The sequence below is a fragment of the Rhinolophus hipposideros genome (genome assembly GCF_964194185.1).
Source record: "Rhinolophus hipposideros genome assembly, chromosome: 1".
Classification (NCBI taxonomy): domain Eukaryota; kingdom Metazoa; phylum Chordata; class Mammalia; order Chiroptera; family Rhinolophidae; genus Rhinolophus; species Rhinolophus hipposideros.
The window spans coordinates 65,587,253-65,606,221 of record NC_138047.1 but is presented as its reverse complement, the minus strand read 5'-3'; the positions used below and the strand labels follow the sequence as shown (position 1 = coordinate 65,606,221).

Sequence of the window (18,969 nt, the reverse complement as noted above, 5' to 3'; positions counted from 1 at the left end):
CTCTAAACTCCATCCCACCTACTCCTACAATATTTCATAGGGAAAGAAAATGAAACTCATTGAGGATAAGTTACTTACCAAAGAGCATGCAGCCAGAATGTGCAGAACTGGGATTTGCCACACTTCAGTGCCCAAGCTTTTCCCATCATACTGTGTGTAATTGTCATCTCAGGCTGCCATAACATAATGCCACAGACTGAATGGCTTAAACAACAGAAATTTATTTCCTCATAGTTCCGGAGGTTGGAAGTGCATGATCAAGTTGCTGGGAGGATTGGTTTGTGGTCTTTCCTTGGCTTGCAGATGGTACCTTCCCACTGTGACCTCACGTGGCCTTTTATCTGTGTGTGTGCTCTCCTGGTGTCTCTTTCCTTTCTTATAAGGCCACCAGTTCTATTGGATTAGAGCCCCCACCTTTGTGACCTCATGTAACCTTAATTACCTACTTAAAGGCTGTTTCTCCAAATGCAGTCATACTGGGGGTTAGGGCTTCAACGTATGAGTTTTCTGGGACAAAATTCAGTTCATAACACTGTGCTTTTAAAAAATTTATCACAATTAGATCTATGGGTAAAAATTAGTAAAAAACCTACAGTGGATGCTAATTAGGTGGTCTCTGGGATAGAAAACATTGCTACAGATTTGATATGTTTTTGTTTTTAGTGACTAGCACAACTAAGAATAAGGGATTAGTTTAAAATAAATGATCTGCTGTGGGAAAAAATGTTACTGGGTGTGTTTTTTTTATTTGTAGAGATACTTTTTTGTGTGTTTTAACATTGATTCTCTTTGAGAATTTATTCCTTGTATTAAGTGATTATTCACTGTTCAGATTAGTACCCCAGCAGTGGCTGTAGTAATGTATAAGCAGGATAATCTTCATTTGAAAGAAAGAAATTACGGTATGTAGCCTAGAGCACAGCTTTGGGTCCATTCTGACTAGTTTCAAATTTGTTTGCCATTTGCTAGCTGCATTAGTTACCTAACCTTCTTGTGCTTTAATGCACTATTTATTACTATATAACAAATACTCCAAAATTTACTGACTTTAACTACAATAAACATTTAATTTCCCTCACAGTGTCTGTGGGTTAGAAATCCAGGTGTGATGTAGCCAAGCAGTACTGGTTCAGGGTCTGTTAAGAGGTTACTGTCACGAATTGGCAAGGGCTGCAATTATCTGAAGGCTTGACTGGGGCTCGAAGATCCGCTTCCCAGGTGGTTGACTAACCTGACTGGCAGTTTGGTGCCGGCTCTTGGCAAGAGGCCTTTGGTTCATTCCATACAGGCCTGGCCAAATGGCTGTTGGCTCGCTTGCCCCCAGAATGAGCAGTTCAAGAGAGATGGAAACTTATTTTAATGACTTAGCCCCAGAAGTCAAATAGCATCATTTGTACCCTATTCTATTCATTAGGAGTGAGTCATTAATGTGTCCTGTGTTCAAGGGGAGGGGAATTAGGCTCCATCTTTTGAAGAGAGGAGTGTCAGGCTTTTTGGACATTTTAAAGTCACCACACTTAGTTTCCCCAACTGTGAAATGGAGATTGTAGTAGTGTCTACTTCCTGAGCTTATTGTGGATGTTGCATTTATCCATGTAAAGCCCCTTGAACAATGCCACTCGTATAAGAAATGATTAATGCTAAGCCGGTGTTTCTCAACTGTGGGAGCCCAAGAGAACTACCTGGGAAGGGTCGAAAAATCCCAGAGATCAATTCACACCCTAGGCCAATTAAATCACCATCTCTAGAGATGCGACACAGCATTCATATTTTAAATGCAGTCTTCCTTCCCCATGCTCATCCTTGGCCCTGACTTCTACCCCTTGTTTTCTTGGTTGTAAGAAGACAAGCCATTTAGTGTGAGTCTCACAACTTTTTTACTTTCAAGCTTAAGATCCGTCCTTTACCCTTACTGACTCCGAACTTCCCTGTCTCTAAAAAAATTATGAGTAAGTTACAGAAGAATGCATGCACTTGCCTGCCTAATAATTAGGAAGGAGGAAGGAAAAGGATTAAAAATGGGCTTATTTTGGAGTTAAGATTTCAAAATTCTTGCCCAAATTAATTGAAACTACTTGAACTTTTGATTGTTGGTTGAGTTGGTAAATCACACAAGATGAACTAAGCCTTCCAAAAATTCATTTGGGAATATTTTTGCATTGGCTACCAGTTATCAGTAATTTTTATTTTTTATATTTTATGCAATTTTAATGACAGGTTAGGCCTGCAAATACATATTGCGCTTTATATATAGAACAGGACTCTTTGTTAATATGAAATCAGTGATTGAAACATTGCTTTTCAACTATTAAATTGAAATGAAGGCATTAGCTTTGATATTTCTCCCATGGAAAATCAGGATACTAGTCCTGCCACAGTGAGCTTACAGTTTTATTAAGGAAATAGGACACCTACACAGAGAGCCAGGATACACAGAATAAAGTGGGGTGAGAGGGAATAATCTTTTCTAAGTCAGACGATCAGAAAGGTTTTATGGAAGAGGAAGGTAGTACTTGAGCTGGGCTTTGGACAACTAGTAGAATTCCCACAGGTGGTTTGTGTTCTAGGAAGAAAGGATTACATGAACAAAGGTGTTTGGAAAACAGAGGCATGTGATTACAACAGTGAACACAGTGTGTGTGTTGGGAGGGGAATAAATATAATTGGATTTGGTAATCTTTCTGTAAAATTATTATTCAATTGCACATTTCTAAATAATTTTATTACCCTGAATAAAATTCTTCATCTTCATTGCCTTAGACATATTTTCCTTTATTTAAAGAAATATTTTTATCAGAGCAATATATGCATGTGGTTTTATTAACAAATCAAATAAATTTAAAAGGTTTATAAAAAAACCCCTACACACCCTTTGGCAACCCTCAGTTTTTTTCCCAGAGGAAATCAGTTTTCACTTGGTTCTATGTTCTTTTGGTATTTGCTTCCATTTAATAATATACTTATAATGATTTACCTTGCTTCCTCACTTTTAGACGTTATCTCATTGGTTCTGCATATGAAATATGTGGCATTAGTTCTGTTACATCCGCTTCCCTCAAACGATTTCTTCTAGTATTGTTATATTACAATTTTAGCTGAATTCATAATTAACGTTTGACTTATGACTATGTAAGGGTGTGTATATATGTGTGAGAATGATTGCCTGATGTTCACATTCGTCTTATGTTCTCACTCCCATAATTTTGCATAAACCTGTCTGCACGTTTTTTCAAACAGCTCCAGCAAATCCACTGTTAACTGTTTGTTTTCAAAATTATCAAATAATTGATCAAGTCTTTATTTCTGGGGAGAGTCCTTTTTGGCCCTCTTTCTTCTGCTCCTACCTGAACCGATTACAGAGGTCATCCTGAGCTTCCCTCACCTGTCTGCCTGCACCTGCTGTTTCCTGGGGGTCTCTTGGTTCATTGTGTTGGGCATTAAGTTCCTTCAATCTGGAAAATACTGTGTTTTGGTCTGGGAAATGTTCCTGTATTATCTTTCTTGTATTGTTGCTTTACACGTCTTATCACTGTCTTTTAATTCTGCATTCTACAAAATGTGATCAACTTTGTTTTTTAAGTTTTAGCTTTTATATTTTTAATATATCCATGTTCTGTTTCTTCTTCAGAGCATTCTATTCTTGTTCTGTAGCATGCTATTCTTTCTGAGGATACTAACAAAGCTTTTCGGGTCTTTTGGTTTTGTTTTCTTCTTTTCCATGTGTTATTTCTGTTGGTGGGATTTCTTTTTGTATCTCTTTATCCAAACATATGATGATTCTTGTCTGTTGTGATTTAAGAATAACATTTTGTATGTGGGACCAGTGGGCTTGTACCGCACTTTAGGAGGATTTGATAGCGTGAAATCTAGTGCAGATGATAGAGAGAAATCTAGCATATTTCATTTGGGGATTCAAAATGTCAATATGTGGACATATTTTTCTCTTCAACCATCAAGTTCCTCAAGAGCAGAGAAGTGGGAAGTGTGCTCATGAGCCCATTATTTCTTAGCAGATTTTCACTAATCCTCACATTTTCAATTGTGTTCCTCCTCCCTCTGGCCCTTCTCTCTCGGGTGTCCAGGAATCCATTGTCATTCAGAGACTGATTCCACTGCTGCATCAGACAGAGCACACTTGCCTGGGGTGTGGGCTGGGGGCAAGTTCCCTGGAAACGGACAGGCTTTTTTCCAGAATCTGTCTATTTTCAGCCACTTGCATTCACTTCCAAATGTCTTTGAAATCTCATCTACTTCTGTCTTTTCTGCTGTTCTTTTTTGCCTTTGGGTGCTTATACTTTTTAAACATTATTTTACTGTCATGATAGTGGAGTCTTGGGAAGAACATGTGGTCAGTTCATCTCTTTAAATGCACTTTCCTTTGCCTCCCCCCATACTTGATTTTAATAGCAGCTGTGCAAGCAATATGTGCAAGTAAAGTGCCTGTGAATTTTAACTTAAGAGCATTTGATAATTTAGAAAGCAACTGTTTTTCTAAAGAAAACCACCCGAAAAGGACCATTTTTATCAGTGCAATGCCTAATTATGAAGAAATCTAATTTAATAAACCGACTTGTATTTAAGCCTTGAGTTCTGTTTTTCTTCATTACGTGAGAAATTCACCAGGGAAGTTTGAGTTAAGCCTGTCTTTTGTCCATATTACATATCATAATGCCACTTGCATTGTTTGAGGTTAGCTGAGTGGTTTTTGCCTTGCAAATGTTGGTTAGTTATAATACTAGTTATTAAGTCGTCAGCTCTTAGATAATATGAGCTCTGTAGGACGCATATGACATATTTCCTTCCCTAGGTTAATTCCTTCTTATTGAGAAGTTCCTTTTCTTTTGAAATTATTCAACCCTCATAAATGTCTGTGTCTATGAAATACAGAATCATTATATTAAACTCCAAGTTTAAGCCCTTTTCATTTTCAATATGTGCCTTTAAGGTGTTCTATAAGCAGTGTCAAATATATAAACTATTCTTTTCTGCTGGGTAAAGACCTAAATGCAGAGTGGGATTGAAAGGTTGCCATCTGCATGTCTGTCCAAAGTGGCAGTCATTCAGATGTGTGAAACCTCCACTGGAATGAATTTCGATGACATTCCAGTCGGTTCTGCTTCCATCAGATCCACAGGACAGGAAAAGCCTTATTTGTGCTTATAATACCCCATGATTTCTAAGATTATAGATCCTGATAACTAGACGGTCTTTTCTGAGTACATACACAAATCTTTGTTTCTCTAATAATGGCCTTTGACACTGTGAAATAGTATTAAGTTGGGAGTGGGTTTATGCAAACTTGGAAAGAGAAGCCATGACTAAGCAAAATTATTTTATGTTAGAGCAACTGGTCTTGAAGTATGTGTGAGTGTGTGTGTGTGTGTGTGTGTAAATTTGTTGAAATCTTGCATCTACTGTCTTTTTTTCAGTTCTGTTTATTCTTGACTGCTTATACCTTTTAAAAATTCTTTTATCATTTTACTGAAGTATTAGGAAAAGTAGATAAACTTTTCAAGTTTTCCTCTTGATTTTAAAGCCCATAGAATTTCCTTATGACAGTTTTATTGAGATATAATTTACACACCATAAAATTGATCCTTTTAAAGTGTACAATTCAATGTTTTTCAGTATATTCACAGAGTGCAACTATCACTGCTATCTGGTTTTGGAACATTTTTATCACTTCAGAACGAAACTGGAAGCCTATTAGCAGATACTCCCCATTCTTTGCTCCCCCCTCAACTTCTCCAGCCCCAGGCAAACACTAATCTTCTTTCTATCTGTAAAGATGTGCCCCTTACAGACATTCCATATAAATGGAATCACACAGCATGTGGTCTTCTGTGACTGGCTTCTTTCACTTAAGTAAGTTACAAGGTTCATCTGTGTTGGAACATATATCAGTACTTCCTTTTTATAGCCTATTAACATTCCAATGTATGACTGTACCACACTTTCTTTATCCATTCATTTATTGATAGACTTTGGGTTGTTTTCACCTTTTGGCTATTATGAATAAACTGTTATGAACAATTATGTACAAGTTCTTACACGGACATATGCTTTCATTTCTCTTGAATATCTACCTCGGAGTGGAATTGCTGGGTCAAATGGTGACTTTATGTTTACCATTTTAAGGAACAATTTTCCAAAGTCTTTGTGCTGTTTTGCATTTCCACCAGCAAGGAATGAAAGTTTTAGTTACATCCCCAATAACACCTGTTATTGTTGTTTTTACTTTAGTCATCTTCATAGTATAGACAAATAGAATTTTGTAATAGGAAGATTTTGGACTTAAGGAAAAAGAGAGGAGACCCAGCTCTCCAAGTCCAAGAAGATAATGTCTGTCGGGGATTTTTAGCATGAATTGTTGTGAACTGAGTGAAATCCTCAGTGAATTTTGCATTTTTCACTAATGCTTTTATGTGAGGGGCACCTTGTTTGGATTGAGCTGGGAAAGAGAGAACAGTCAATAAACGAATTATTTTTTTAAAGTGTCTAACTTGTGTTAATAGAAACGCAACTCACATAACATAAATATTGAAAATTTGTTTATAGAATATCAATTTGAAGGAATGTCGAATGGTTAGCTTGCTAGCCACCTGCAGCTCTGCCCTAACTCTGTTACGCTGTATTCTAACACCTAGTTTACTGAACCCTTGGACATAATCAACGTCTACACTGAATCCATAAATAAATTTGAAGACTTCAGAGAAAAGGAGGAGACATCCAAATAGACTTACATAATAACTCTGGGCTTAACTCAGGGCTTGATGATTTGACTCTGAATCAGTTCACTTGAACAGCAGTGTCTGCTGAATTAATAGTGTGTGTGGAGGGGTGGGGGGGGCAGGGGTAGCGTAATATGGTTTGCCTATTAACTACTTATTTAATGTAACTACACACTGTTCTTTTCCCACTTAATGTGGCCCTAAATTCATGGGGAAAGCCAAGTTTCATTTAGCTGGGATATTGCCAATATTGTTCAAGATTAATAGATTGTCAGAGGCTCCCCTTCCTATGTCCTATGATCGTTTTTCTCATTTTTCTGTGTACTAACATTCCCACATAAACAGGTTCTTCAGCTGTTAAATGCTTGTCTAACATCTAGCCTACATCTCCCAGTTTTGAAATTCAGATAGACTATTTCACGTATTTCTTCTATTTTTATCTATGCTACCTATTCCCACGGACATGCATTCAGCAGTCTGAGTGCTCCCAAAACAGATTTGTTGACCTACAGTTTAGGTATCATCAAGAGTTATTATAGGACTGAAATGGAAAGTGGCACCTAATTTTCTGTTCTGCCTGCAGGCCTTTGCCTCAAGCAAATACTTGTCACATGGTTCAACATGTGAGTTCACTCTGGGAGCAGAGGTTCATTGTAGATATTGGCTAATTTGGCAATAAACATATCTCTACATCTTTCAGAATCTAATCAGAATAGTAGGATTTGTAGTTTTATTAGTAATGTCTGAAAATAGACTGTAATTAATTTTTATTAGTCACTTTATCATCTTGCCCTTTGAGAAATTTGTGTGAGGCCTTTGAGAGCTTTGTCACGGGCAAGGGTTGCGAGGGAGCTGTAAAAATATAGCCTCTCCTTCTTCATGGAAAAACACCAATCTCATTCATCATAAGACGTAATTGTGTATATAAGCTTCTCATCACTTTGAGGAAGTGATCCTGCTCCAGAGGAATACAATGCCGCGGTAAAATCCAGTCTAATCCAGTGTGCTGGCATTTCATGATTATTGTTCCCATGCTGTGAATGCATAGGTAGAAAGAAATAGAATTCATGGTTTGTATTTTCTCCCATGTTTTATAAAACATTTTGTGTCCAGACATTCTTGTAGGCTTTTATGAAAATGTTCCCCACATATACCCAGGACCTAAGAAGCTGTAATTCATCATAAATGAATTAAGATTCCTACTACTCATCAATTTTGGGTGTTTATGTATTGATTCAGGAAACGTTTCCTAAATATTCACATGTATGAGCAGTGTGCTAGGTGTTCTGTAATAGCGATGATAACAAAAGCTAACTGTTAGAGTGCACTGGTCAAATTATGTGCTCTGAGGTCAGACTGCCCATTTGAACTGCAGTTCAGCTGCGTGATAGCTATGTGAACATGGACATGTTAATTCATCTCTGTTTCAGTTGAATCATCTCTAACTGGGAATGTATTAGATTCCTATTGCTACTTTGACAGATTACCCCAAACTTAGTGGCTTAAAACAACACAAAATTATTATCTTACTGTTCTGTGAGAAGTGTGGAGGCTCAGCGGGTTTCTCTAATCCAGGTCTCACAAGACCCAAATCGGGGTGTGTGTCACCATGGGTTCTTACCTGACAGCTGCTTCCAGGAGACTCATGCAGATTGTTGGCCGTTTTCAGCTCCACGTGGTTGTAGGCCCGTTTCCTTGCTGCCTGCTTCTCAGCTTCTAGAGGCTGTCCACATTCTCAGGTGTGTGACCTCTCTTCATCTCCAAAGTCAGCAATGGCTCATTGTTCTATCTAATAGATTAGCAAGTTTTCATAAATCCTTTTGTGAGGCCTAATGAGGAAATAAAAAGCTACTTCAATGAATCTGGCTCCATGAGGCTGAATATTTTGCTTCCTTTAATGGCTGACCTTCTCATGGCTCTGAAATATATCATGATAGAGGTTAGCATTTCACCAGTTTTATTTTATTTTTCCTTGCGACTAAGATTATAAGTACAGTATAACTTCAGCCATTGAAAAGTCAAAGCATATGACAGACACTGAGATAAATGTCCAGATTAGAGTTAGGTGCCACTGCATGATAAAGGTTCAGCATTGCTGATTATGACCATATATATATATATATTTTTAACAAGAGTAAATACTTGTCACATGGTTCAATGTTTTCTACTTACTCTGGAACAAAAGTTTTTATGGTGCAGTCAGTCTTCTTTAAGGGCTGAGTAATTTTCTCTGTACACTGTATATACTATGCTAATCATATGTTTTTGTCTTCACTTGAGAAATGGGTCAAATTTTGCCAACAGCGAATGAAATCTTTCAAGAAAACTTGAATCATTTGAAGTGGCACTTTTCCCTAATGGAGAAAGTTAGTTCTTGTCCTAGGAAAAGATTTATATTAAGGAAAATAATGGCTATTTCAATTATTAGCCATTATTCCATCTGTAAAGTTTTCTTAAACCTTTCAGACTCATGAATTATAACCTACCGTGTTTTCCCCAAAATAAGACCTAACTGGAAAATAAGCCTTAGCATTATTTTTCAGGATGACATCCCCTGAACATAAGCCCTAATGCGTCTTTTGGAGCAAACCTTAATATAAGACCCGGTCTTATTTTTGAGGAAACACGGTATTATTCTAATTTTTATTCCAATTTAATTATAAAAGTAATTGCAAGTGTAAAACAGTTAAAATATTTTAAATATCTGCAAAGATGCAGTTCACTTTCATTTCTGAGGCCCTTCTCCTGTGGAATTTCATTGCTTAGTAGCCTTACCTTCCCATCACCAAATAACCCATTTTTATTTAAATAACACTGTAATTCGATTCCTACTCAACGTTTTGACCCAGCTAGTTCTTTAAATGGACTAAATCATTCCACATTTCTTTAAGGTGTATTTGAGATATAAATGTCTCCTTATTCCTGTACTATTTTGTCTTACTATTTGTGTCTTAAAAGTGTGTCTTAAGTGTGTGTCCTAAGTGTACATCAACCTATTAAACCTATTTCTTAATCATTTTTTATATGCAAGGAAGGCTTTGAGGGGATGTAAAAGATGTTTAGAACTCAGCCTCCAATTCTGAGCTTACATTTGCCAGTGTGTGGATTTTTTACTTTAAACATTAGGTACAATCTCTGTGAGGCTTTCCTGACTATCGTATTTATAATTGAATTATCACCCTGCACCCTGGCCAAGTTCCCTCCAGTATTTATTGTCTAATGTCTGTATTTATTGTCTAATGTCTCACCTACTAGACCTAAGCTCCATGAAGTCAGGGATTTCTATTTGTTTTGTTTACTGATGTATCCCCAATGCCCAGAATGTGCCTGGCATAGACTACTAGTCACTCAATAAATATTTCTTGAATGAGTATTTCATATATGTTTTTCATATATAAAACAACTTTCATATGTAAAACAAACAAGGCTCATTCAGACTATATCCAGAATCTGCCCATGTCTTACCCTCTCACCACTATCAACCCGGTCCAGGGCCAACCAGCTTTTTGGTTCAGCCTTTTGGGGATTGTCACAGTCACAGTAGTCCCCCTACTACTGTCCTTGCTTTCAGTTGTGTCCCTTACAGTCTAGATTCAGCACAGCAGCCAGAGTGATCCTTTTAAGTCAGATACCCCAACAGCTGAAAACCCTCGCTCAGAAATACATACATACATGCATGCATACATTAATTAATTAAAATAAGACCACGGCTTATAATACTGTAATTATCTGTCCTGGTACTCTCCCACGCTCCTGCCATTCTTCCACCGACCACCACTTGTCCCCAGCCCCGAGACTCCCTCAGGAGACAAGCACTTGCTGTTCCCACTGCTTAGAATGCATTTCTCTCTTTCCTTTAGCTTCTGCCAGTTGTCACCATATCAGAGAGGCCTTCCCTGACCATGTTGAATGAAATAACATCACCCACCCCTGCATCACTCTTTGTTACCCCTTATCCTGCTTTATATTTCTTCATAGCACTTACGTTACCACTTCATATATATATATATATGGTCTGACAATTCAGTTCACAAACTTGTTGCAATAATGTTGTTAACCATTTTTGATATTAGAAGGATTATTCATTTTGAATTTGTATCAACTGGACAAACAGTTAACCAAGTTTACTACTTGGAAGTGCTGAAACGGCTGCATGAAAAGTTAGATGACCTGAACTTTTTGCCAACAATTCATGGCTCTTACATCACAACAATGAACTAGCTCACACGGCACTGTCTGTGAGGGAGTTTTTAGCCGGGAAACAAATAACTGTATTGGAACACCCTCCTTACTCACTTGATCTGGCCCCCATGACTTCTTTCTTTACCTGAAGATAAAGGAAATGTTGAAAGGAAGACATTTTGATGACATTCAGGACATCAAGGGTAATATGACGACAGCTCTGATGGCCATCCCAGAAATAGTTCCAAAATTGCTTTGAAAGGGTGGACTAGGCACTGATGTCAGTGCATAGCTTCCCAAGGGGAGTACTTAAAAGGTGACTGTAGTGATATTCAGCAATGAGGTATGTAGTAGCACTTTTTCTAAGATAAGTTTGCAAACTTTATTGTCAGACCTCATAATTTATTTGATTACTCTCTGTCTCCTCTTCGTAGAATATGTTTCATTAAAGTATGAAGTTTGTTTTGTTCAGTAATATATCTTTAGTGTTAGAGAATATCAGACACCTAGAAAGCGTGTGATAAATACTACATAGTGTGCGATAAGTATGCATTATGAATCAATGTGTACAAAAATAGAAGCGTTGCTAATTATTTTTTGTGATGTGAAAACTTGAAGGAGTCATTGTAATTATCAATATAAATGCAAGAACATGAATGAATAAGACAATATGTATCATATTTAAGTATCAACAAATAAAAATAATGTAAATAATAATAAAGTAATTATTATTAACTTTGTTTCTTGCAAGCATGCAAAAGCATCTTCTTATTAGTACATTTGTATCCAGACTCCCTGCCTCAGTGCTTTGCTGGGCGTTCTTCTATAAACCTTCTCTAAAGGAGTTGAGCAATGATTATTCTCTGATGTAGAAAATCTTGTCTACAAAATTGCTGTGCACTGGCAATAATGGTGATATTTACGATATATTTCTGGAATTGTAGTGCAAATTGCAGGTTCTCAGTATGTTAATACATAATTAATCAGTGTGAAAAGTGGAGAGGAGAAATATGCTGCTGAATTAAGGTGTTTACTGCACTGTCAATATATTTAAACAAAAATTCAGGAGGTAAATTATAATTATTTAAGGTTCAAATGTGGCATGCTGCTGTCAAGACCGCTGAAGTAGAAGACACTCACATACTCACCCAGTGAGTGAATCAGTGAATCCACCTTCCATCAGAGAAAATGGAAATACTTTGGGGTAGGAGGAGATAGATATAAGACATTTTTTCCTTGAAAAGGAGTATCCAAGGTGGAGGAGTAGATAAATGCTGTGCTTGCCTCCTCCCATGAATGCCTAATTACAACTCCCAGAATTACAACTAAATTATAGAACAATCAACCTGGAGAACCATCTGAAGTCTTGCTGAACAGAAGTCCTATAACTAAGGATATAAAGAAGAAGCCACGTCGAGATTGGTAGGAGGGGCAGAGATGCAGAACGGGCCACAGCCAAACCTCCATGTGGCAGTTGCGAATCTGGAGGGATATCTTGACCATGGAGGTTCCAACTGGAGGAGTGAGGGACCCTCGTTTCACCCCAGGCTCCTAGCCTGGGGAATTGGTGCCGGGAAGAGGAGAGCCCATAACATCTGGCCATGAAAACCAGTGGGGATTTCAACTGTCCAGGTGGGACGGAAAGCTATAAGAAACCCAGGAATCCTCTTTAAGGGTCTTGCACAGACTTGCTCACAGGCACGCACCCTGGACTCTGGTGGAGGTACAGTGACTCGGAGGGCATCAGAGACAAATGGGGAGAGCCCAAGTTGAGTGGCTGTGGGGCAAGGACCAGAGAGACAGTCACCATTTTCCCTGCGTGGGGTTTTTCCCCCCGTGCAGATGGCAAGTGGGTGCCATCTTTCCTGTGTTCAGCCCTCCATCCATGCCCATGTCTAAATCTGAATTGGTCTGGTGAGCTTCACTCACTCCACCCTGGTGACTCCCTGTGACCCCACTTCACCCAACTCACCCAACAATGGTGGCACTTTCTCAGAGAAGAGCTATCCCTGCCCACATTGCATTCCATCTTGGACAACTATTAGGGGTCTTCAGGCCCCAAACAAGCAGTGACCGGCCTCTGAGACTTTTACTGAGTAGCTCTAGGCTCAGCACTGGCACCAAACAAGAACCTACATTAACCTGGTGGCCACAGCTTGTCCCACTCTGGTGACTCCCTGAGACCCCGCCTCACCCAGTCCATGTACCACACAAGGCTTTATCAGTGGCTGAACCTTATGAGAGCTGGCAGGTGGCAGCAGGCCTCTGGGTGACCTGCTTTTTGTGGTGTTACTCCAGGCCTCATACTGGTGGCAGCCATCCTTGGTTCACAACATGGACTACCCCATGCAGCTCCAGGTTTAACAGAGGCAGTGAACAACTGTGGATTGCTTTGTAGCCCCTGGTTAGTCACAGGCCATGAGTGACCTGGGCCTGCACCAGAGCCCCTCCCAAGAGGCCTCAGAACCAACATACTTGGAGGTTGGCTGAAGCCATAAGTTTAGTACCTATGTTTTCTTCTAAGCAAATATTGTTTCAGGTCTTATATATAGGTCTTTGATCCATTTTGAGTTAATTTTGGTGTATGGTAACAAATAACAGTCTAGTTTATTTATTTTGCATGTGGTTTCTCAATTTTTCCAGCATCATTTATTGAAGAGGATTTCTTTTCTCCATTGTATGTTTTTGGCTCTTTTGTCAAAATTTATTTGCCCATATCTGTGGATTTATTTCTGGGCTTTCAGTTCTGTTCCATGGGCCTGTATGTCTGTTTTTCTGCCAGTACTGTGCTGTTTTGATTATTTTCAATTTGTAGTATAATTTGAAGACAGAGAATGTGATACCTCTGGCTTTATTCTTTTTTCTCAGGATGGCTATTAAGGATCTTTTGTGGTTCCATAAATTTGATGCTTTTCTTTGTTTTATTTCTTTTAAAAATGTCATTGAGAATTTGATGGAATTGCATTACATCTGCATATAGCTTTGGGTAATATGGCCATTTTAATTATGTTAAGTCCTCCAATCCATGAACAAAGAATATCTTTCCATTTCTTTGTGTCTTCTTAAATTACTTTTAATAATGTATTGTAGTTTCTATATATGTCCTTTACCTCTTTTGTTAAGTTTATTCCTAGTTATTTTATTCTTTTTGTTGCAGTTGCAAGTGGAATTGTTTTTTCCATTTTTCTATAACTTCGTTGTTGGTATATAGGAACACAATGGATTTTTATACATTGATTTTGTTTCCTGAAACTTTACTGTATTTGTTTATTGTATCTAAAAGTTTTTTTGTTAGAATCTTTAGGGTTTTCTCTATGAAAAACCATGTAAAGGTAATTTATATTATTATGAAAAACTTCTAATATCAATAAATTTATTTCACTCTAAGGATTATATTGTTTATTGGATAAAATTGTTTTGATCAGTAAGAAATAATAATTCTAATTATAAATAGAATGTTCTCCAAAACAATTCTAACAATGATTGAAATTAATACATTTTGGGCAGCAGCACTTACTGTAACAGTCATCAATTTGAAAAGGCCTCATCATTTCATTAAAACCTCTGTGCGCTCACAAAACCAAGTTAAGGCAGTTTACTTTGGAGTAAATTGGGAGTTATTTTGTTTATTTAACAAATACTTTAATAGCACTTAGTATGTATCAGCCACTCACTCTGTTTTAAGTAGTTTACAATTGTCAACTCATTTAATTCGCACCACAACCCTATGAGATAGTTAATATTACCATTTACAAATAAGGAAACAGAGTTTAGTAATGAATCTAATGTCACAGAGGTACAGTAGTGCCCCCCCCTTATCTGTGTAGGATACATTCCTGGGCCCCCAGTGGATGCCTGAAACCACGGATAGTACCAAACCCTATATATACTATGTTTTTTTCCTATACATACATACGTGTGGCAAAGTTTAATTTATAAATTAGGCACAGTAAGATATTAACAAAAGTAATAATGAAAAGGAACAATTATAACACTGTAATAAAATTTCTGTAAATTGTGATCTCTCTCCAGTCATTTTTATATTTTTTAGTTCAAACCTATTTCTGAATCTGTAACCATCCCGCTGTGAATGGCTTAATGTCATTTGTTTCAGGGGATGCCCTGCTACAGTGTCTGTCCAGGCTCATTGCTTTCTGGTGTAACATGTTGCTTTCAATGTTGCTTTCAATTGGAACACCCACAAATTTAATGCCTTTACACCTTATCTAAGTACTTATCATTCAGCATGGCCCCAACTTTTGCAATTTGAGGTGTGACAGGAAAACTAGCACACGTTTCTTTTTCATATTTACAATTTTGAGGATAGAAGATTCGTTCTTACTATAGACCTTAGCATCCTCAGCATACAATTTTTGTTTTTTCCTCATAAAGTCTAGAACTTTCACCTTTTCACTTAAAGGAAACACTTTATAGGCTCCTATTGGCATATCCAAATTGCCAGCATCACTACTCTTGCACTTTGGGACTATCATTAAGTAAAATAAGGGTTACTTGAACACAAGCACTGATAGTGGATCTGATGACCAAGGGGGCTTACTCAGTGACTAATGGGCAGGGAGCGTCTACAGAGTGGAGACGCTGGACAAAGGCATGATGTACATCCTGGGGAGGATGGAGGGGGATGGTGAGATTTCACAGTGCTCCGACAAGCATGCAATTTGAAACTTATGAATTACTTATTTCTGGAATTTTCCATCTAATATTTTGGAACTGTGGTTGACCTCAGGTAACTGAAATCGGGGAAAGGGATATTGTGGGTAAGGAGGGACTACTGTAGTAGGTGCAGAACTAGGATCCTCACCCAGGAAGTGACTCCTGATCCTGGGCTCTTATCTTGTGCTCTGCAGCTCTCAGTGGCACTTTATGTGCTGTTCTGTGTGTGTTCACTCCCTGCAGTGGCATCATATTATTTATTTTGTAACACTGACAAATCTTCTGTTGCATCTCATTTGCCTCGCTTTTCTGTTTCTCATTCACTTGACAGGCTAAAGCAGCTGACCTATCTAAATTAAAGAAGCTGATGTGTATTAGTTATAACTGGATTAAGCTTTCATTCTCTTTGGCATCTGTCTAAAGGATGGACTGTGATTATTCCCCAAAAATAGTTGCTAAAAAAGATGTGAATTTTTCTCTAATAGAAAGTGTGTACAGAATGACTTAACAATAGCAACTTGATTGGGTTTTAAATATTGACAAAATGAACAAATCTTTGAGAATAGAGGGAAAACTTTTCGTATGTCTGTGAATTTCAAAACATTGTTAGATATTTTGGGATATATACAAGGTTTTAGGGTTTTGTATGAGAGGCATGTATCAAGTTCTAAACTCTACGACATGTGAGAGATTAAAAGGTTATATAGAAATTAAAGCTTTCCAGTTTTCTCTGTGCACAGATGCCTGATCACGAAGTTCAGTGTTGCTCAAGGTGATTCAGGAAGGTCTCTTGTATCACATTTTATTCTAATTAGAAATTCTTGTTTTTAACAAACTCGAACACAAAAATCAAATGCAAGATTCAACTGTAGATAAAAACCCAACCATTGTCTTAATTTGGGGCAAGAAAAGACACACTTGAATCCATTTTATGCAGCGAATAAAGCTCTTGGTTGTCAGGATATCTTGAATAAGTCAGGAATTCTTTAACATTCAAAAAAGGTTGAATGCTTAAGGAGCAAAGAAAAAGCAAAAGTGTCCTTTTCTTCTGCTTTTATTTATTTATTTATTTATTTATTTATTTATTTATTTATTTATTTATTTTTAGTAAATGCTCAGGGGTCTTAACATCCTAGTTGCATTTTTTTGGCAGCAGTTTTAATGCAGCTTCTCTTCAGCAAGGATGGGATGAAGGCCTTTGGCCTCCTGGAAAGTGCCTCTTTTTTGATGACATACCTGTCTTTAGGATCTTTTTTTCCCCTGAATAAAATGTTAGAATTTAATATACCTGTGTGCTTTAGTTACTGTTATTGTGAAATATGCCTGAGAACATTGTTTATTCTTTTTCTTTTCAGATGACAGAAATGATGTTCAGGAGAGTAGTTTAAGAGACCTAATAAAAGAGCTGCCAGACACCCACTATGACCTCCTCAAGTACCTGTGCCAGTTCTTGACAAAAGTAGCCAAGCACCAACTGCAGAATCGCATGAATGTCCACAATCTTGCCACTATATTTGGACCCAATTGCTTTCAGTAAGTTAATGCCGTTTTGCTCTTAATATCATCACATACTCCTTTTCCTTTACCAATGCCTGAAATTACTGGGATACAGAAGACTATTTCAAACTGAAAAGTCAACCAGTTTAAGTTGGAGAAGTTCCATCTGGCTATTGGGCATTTTAGCCTTGTTTTTGTCCCAATTTTGAAGAAAGCAGATAGGACTTTTTATGAAACTGTAATTTGTAATATTTCAGACAACCTTATTTAAAATTCTGGAAATGTTTTACTTTCACCAAATAGGGCATTTAAAAAAAATCTAATCTGAAACATCGATTAGCAGAAAGGGAAGAAATATAATAGTGCATAATTTTTAAAATAGTGATAAAGTTAAAATCATTGCTACTAGATGGAAATTACAAGCAGAATAGGTCAAGGACAGAAAAATGTAATCTCAGGTACATTTATTTACTTTCTAGGAATAAACTAGACTAGAAATAAACTAGTTTCCACCCTGGGTGTTATAGCACTAGCCAGAAGAACTTTTGTAAAGTTTTATATTTTCCCTTTTTCTTAAAGCCCTTTACTACGTGAAATGTGATCTTGCAATCCAGGGACTTTTAATTTAATAAATCTCCCATTAATCCCCGCTGATATCAACCACATTCTTTCTAGTTATAAGGAGAGAGAGATAACACTCACAATTTTAAAAATCTTGGAAATTCTCAGCAAATTTTTCTTTTTTAGTAGTGTATCTGCTTATATACTCTATTAATTTACAGACACATTCAGCTGCCCAGAACTAGTAATTTTACAGTCCCCAGAATGATTGCCTACATATGAACTCTGGCTTAGATCATAGTGGCTGCAGGTTTCTAGGACATTCGCAACCTACTCTGCAGAGTTGTATGTTAACAACTGTCCCCTTATAACCTTAGAGATTTAAATTTTAAATCTCTGCATTGCATAGGATATGTTAGGGTTTCATGAGTAAATGTCTCAAACACAGACTCCACTAATTTCTTATTTAGGAGCTCTGTGGTAATAAGAAAAAAAAAGCTGTGTTTGTTCTTTTTACTCCTATCTGCACAGTAAACCTTTGGTGACTTACATGTAAGAAGTAAAGGTGAGTAGAAAACTATTTATCAATTTTGCAACCCCAGATTCTAGAAGAGATGAAATGAGTTTGAAATAGAATACTTATGCAATAATAACACACAGATCCATACCTCATTTCTGACTTGTTGGGTTGGGCTTGATCTAGAATATCTGGTAACCTACTTCAGTTCGTCAATCGAAATATCAAATAAGTAATGAGTTCTTATTGTAGGTTGTACTAATTAGTATGGCTTTAAAAAAAATTTTTATTGTGGTAAAATATAACAAAATTTACCATTTTAACTATTTTAACTACGTTCAATGGCATTAAGTACATTCACATTGTTGTAGTCTACCAATTGGTATGTATTTCTAAACTTATGGATAAAGAAGTCACCACTAGGTACTTTTCTCATTGAAATAGAGTATAATACTTATAACAGATAGTATTTAATGAGTACTTACCAAATACTGTACTGTCTCGTTTACCTGATTGATTCTCAAGAGAGCAGAAGTGGTTTATTTTGTCCTTGAAGTTCCTCTGTCTAGGTCAAGGAAAAGTAGACACTTCAACTCTAATGCCCAGTTAGTCCACGTATGCGGTCTGACAATTAAGTTTGCGAATTTGTTTGCAACGATGTTGCTAACCTTTTTCTGATATCGGAGGGATTATTGATTATGAATTTGTACCAACTGGACGCACTTATTTTGATAAGTGTTAACCAAGTTTACTATTTGGAAGTGCTGAAAAGCCTGCGTAAAAAAGTTAGATAAAAACAGCATGAAC

General features: G+C 37.2%; 1 protein-coding gene across 3 annotated transcripts in view; it reads left to right on the top strand.

Moving 5' to 3' along the window:
- The window catches only part of FAM13A (family with sequence similarity 13 member A), a 274,476-nt gene that overhangs the window by 45,967 nt on the left and 209,540 nt on the right, over nt 1-18,969 (top strand). For all 3 annotated transcript variants that reach the window (XM_081042945.1, XM_081042944.1, XM_081042943.1), the window contains exon 4: nt 16,943-17,120. In XM_081042945.1, coding sequence (XP_080899071.1) covers nt 16,943-17,120 — 178 coding nt within the window. The remainder of the gene's footprint in view (nt 1-16,942; nt 17,121-18,969) is intronic.